Source organism: Trachymyrmex septentrionalis, unplaced genomic scaffold, assembly GCF_001594115.1.
Source record: "Trachymyrmex septentrionalis isolate Tsep2-gDNA-1 unplaced genomic scaffold, Tsep1.0 scaffold137, whole genome shotgun sequence".
Classification (NCBI taxonomy): domain Eukaryota; kingdom Metazoa; phylum Arthropoda; class Insecta; order Hymenoptera; family Formicidae; genus Trachymyrmex; species Trachymyrmex septentrionalis.
This window is the reverse complement of record NW_017304512.1, coordinates 201,589-202,848: the sequence shown is the minus strand read 5'-3', so window position 1 is coordinate 202,848 and position 1,260 is coordinate 201,589. Positions and strand designations below refer to the sequence as shown.

The following is a 1,260-nucleotide window of genomic DNA, read 5'->3' as shown; positions in this document are numbered from 1 at the left end:
ATATATATATAATTATATAGGACATCCCAGAAATAGATGACCAAATTTTAGTATCGTATTCTATTGTCCATAAAAATGAAAAAATATTATAGGTCCGGAAATTCTTCCTTTTTAAGATATAAACACTTTTGTTTATCTCAAAAGTTTACATGAACAGATATCACACGAAGTAATAATGTTATGGTAAAGTAAGTGATACTATCGTCAAAGGCAGTTTATCGTAATAAATTAGTTTTTATCTAAATGTTGTGCATAATTAAGATAGTATTATCAAGATGATTTATTCAAATAATGATATATTCGTTTCATGTATGGATGAGTTAATGAAAACTTTAGAGAAGTTCAGCATCTGTATTGTGAAACACAAGTAGTCATTTTCAGCGATTTATTCAAGTAAATTACAAACATTTAAAATATTCTCTCGCAAAAAGTGTTTATATTTTAAAAAGGAAGGTTTTCGGGATGTTATATGTATATATGACTTTTTTAATCCTTAAGAACAGTAGAATACGATATCACGTATTTCTGGGACACCTTATATATATGAATATAGCGTGACTACTTCAAGTTTTATAATATATGCGTTTTCCTTCGTCATCTCATAATACTCACAAAATTTCGAGATTGGGAAATCGATGGAAAGCACGTATTGGAATGTCCGTTATATTATTGTTGGTCAAATCACTGAAACACAGTACAATAAAACCATTGAATAAAATTGCGTATTGCAATAAGGAAATATTCGCAGATATTAAAGATATAGCACGAACAAAATGTACTTCTCATGTATCTCGACATTGCAACCTGCAGTGTATGTCATGTTCCTAATATAATGGAAAGCAAAATGTTGTAATTTTTTTGTTCAAACATATATAATAAGATTTGCAGAAGGCAAAGCGAAAAATGTTAGCGGGCAAAGGGTCATTGAGTGACGCCTTTTAAAAATAATTCTTTCACGAGAGATGATTTCAAGAAATCGTTGCATTCGTAATGAATTGTGTTCAAGCTAGAGTGGGAAAACGGACTGAGAAATTCTAATTCTTCTCACTTAAAGTGAAACAAGTTAAAGTCATATATATTAGAAAGGGTAATTAAAAGTTATAAATCTCTGGCTTATAATTAAACTTGGCTTATTGTTAGGTAGTCTATTGGTAGTCATAATAACACACACACGTATCAATATACTTTTTTCTCAGTGTATTATATGAAAATTCTTAGACCTAATCTACAAAAAATCTCTCTTAGACTTAATCTACAAAT

The 1,260-nt window shown here is 29.1% G+C and overlaps 1 protein-coding gene across 1 annotated transcript in view; it reads right to left on the bottom strand.

Annotated features, from left to right (window-relative positions):
• LOC108757317 (lutropin-choriogonadotropic hormone receptor) overlaps window positions 1-1,260 on the bottom strand; it is an 8,807-nt gene that overhangs the window by 4,128 nt on the left and 3,419 nt on the right. Inside the window, exon 2 of the mRNA XM_018501803.1 lies at window positions 613-684. Within this exon, the coding sequence (XP_018357305.1) occupies window positions 613-684 (72 nt within the window). The remainder of the gene's footprint in view (window positions 1-612; window positions 685-1,260) is intronic.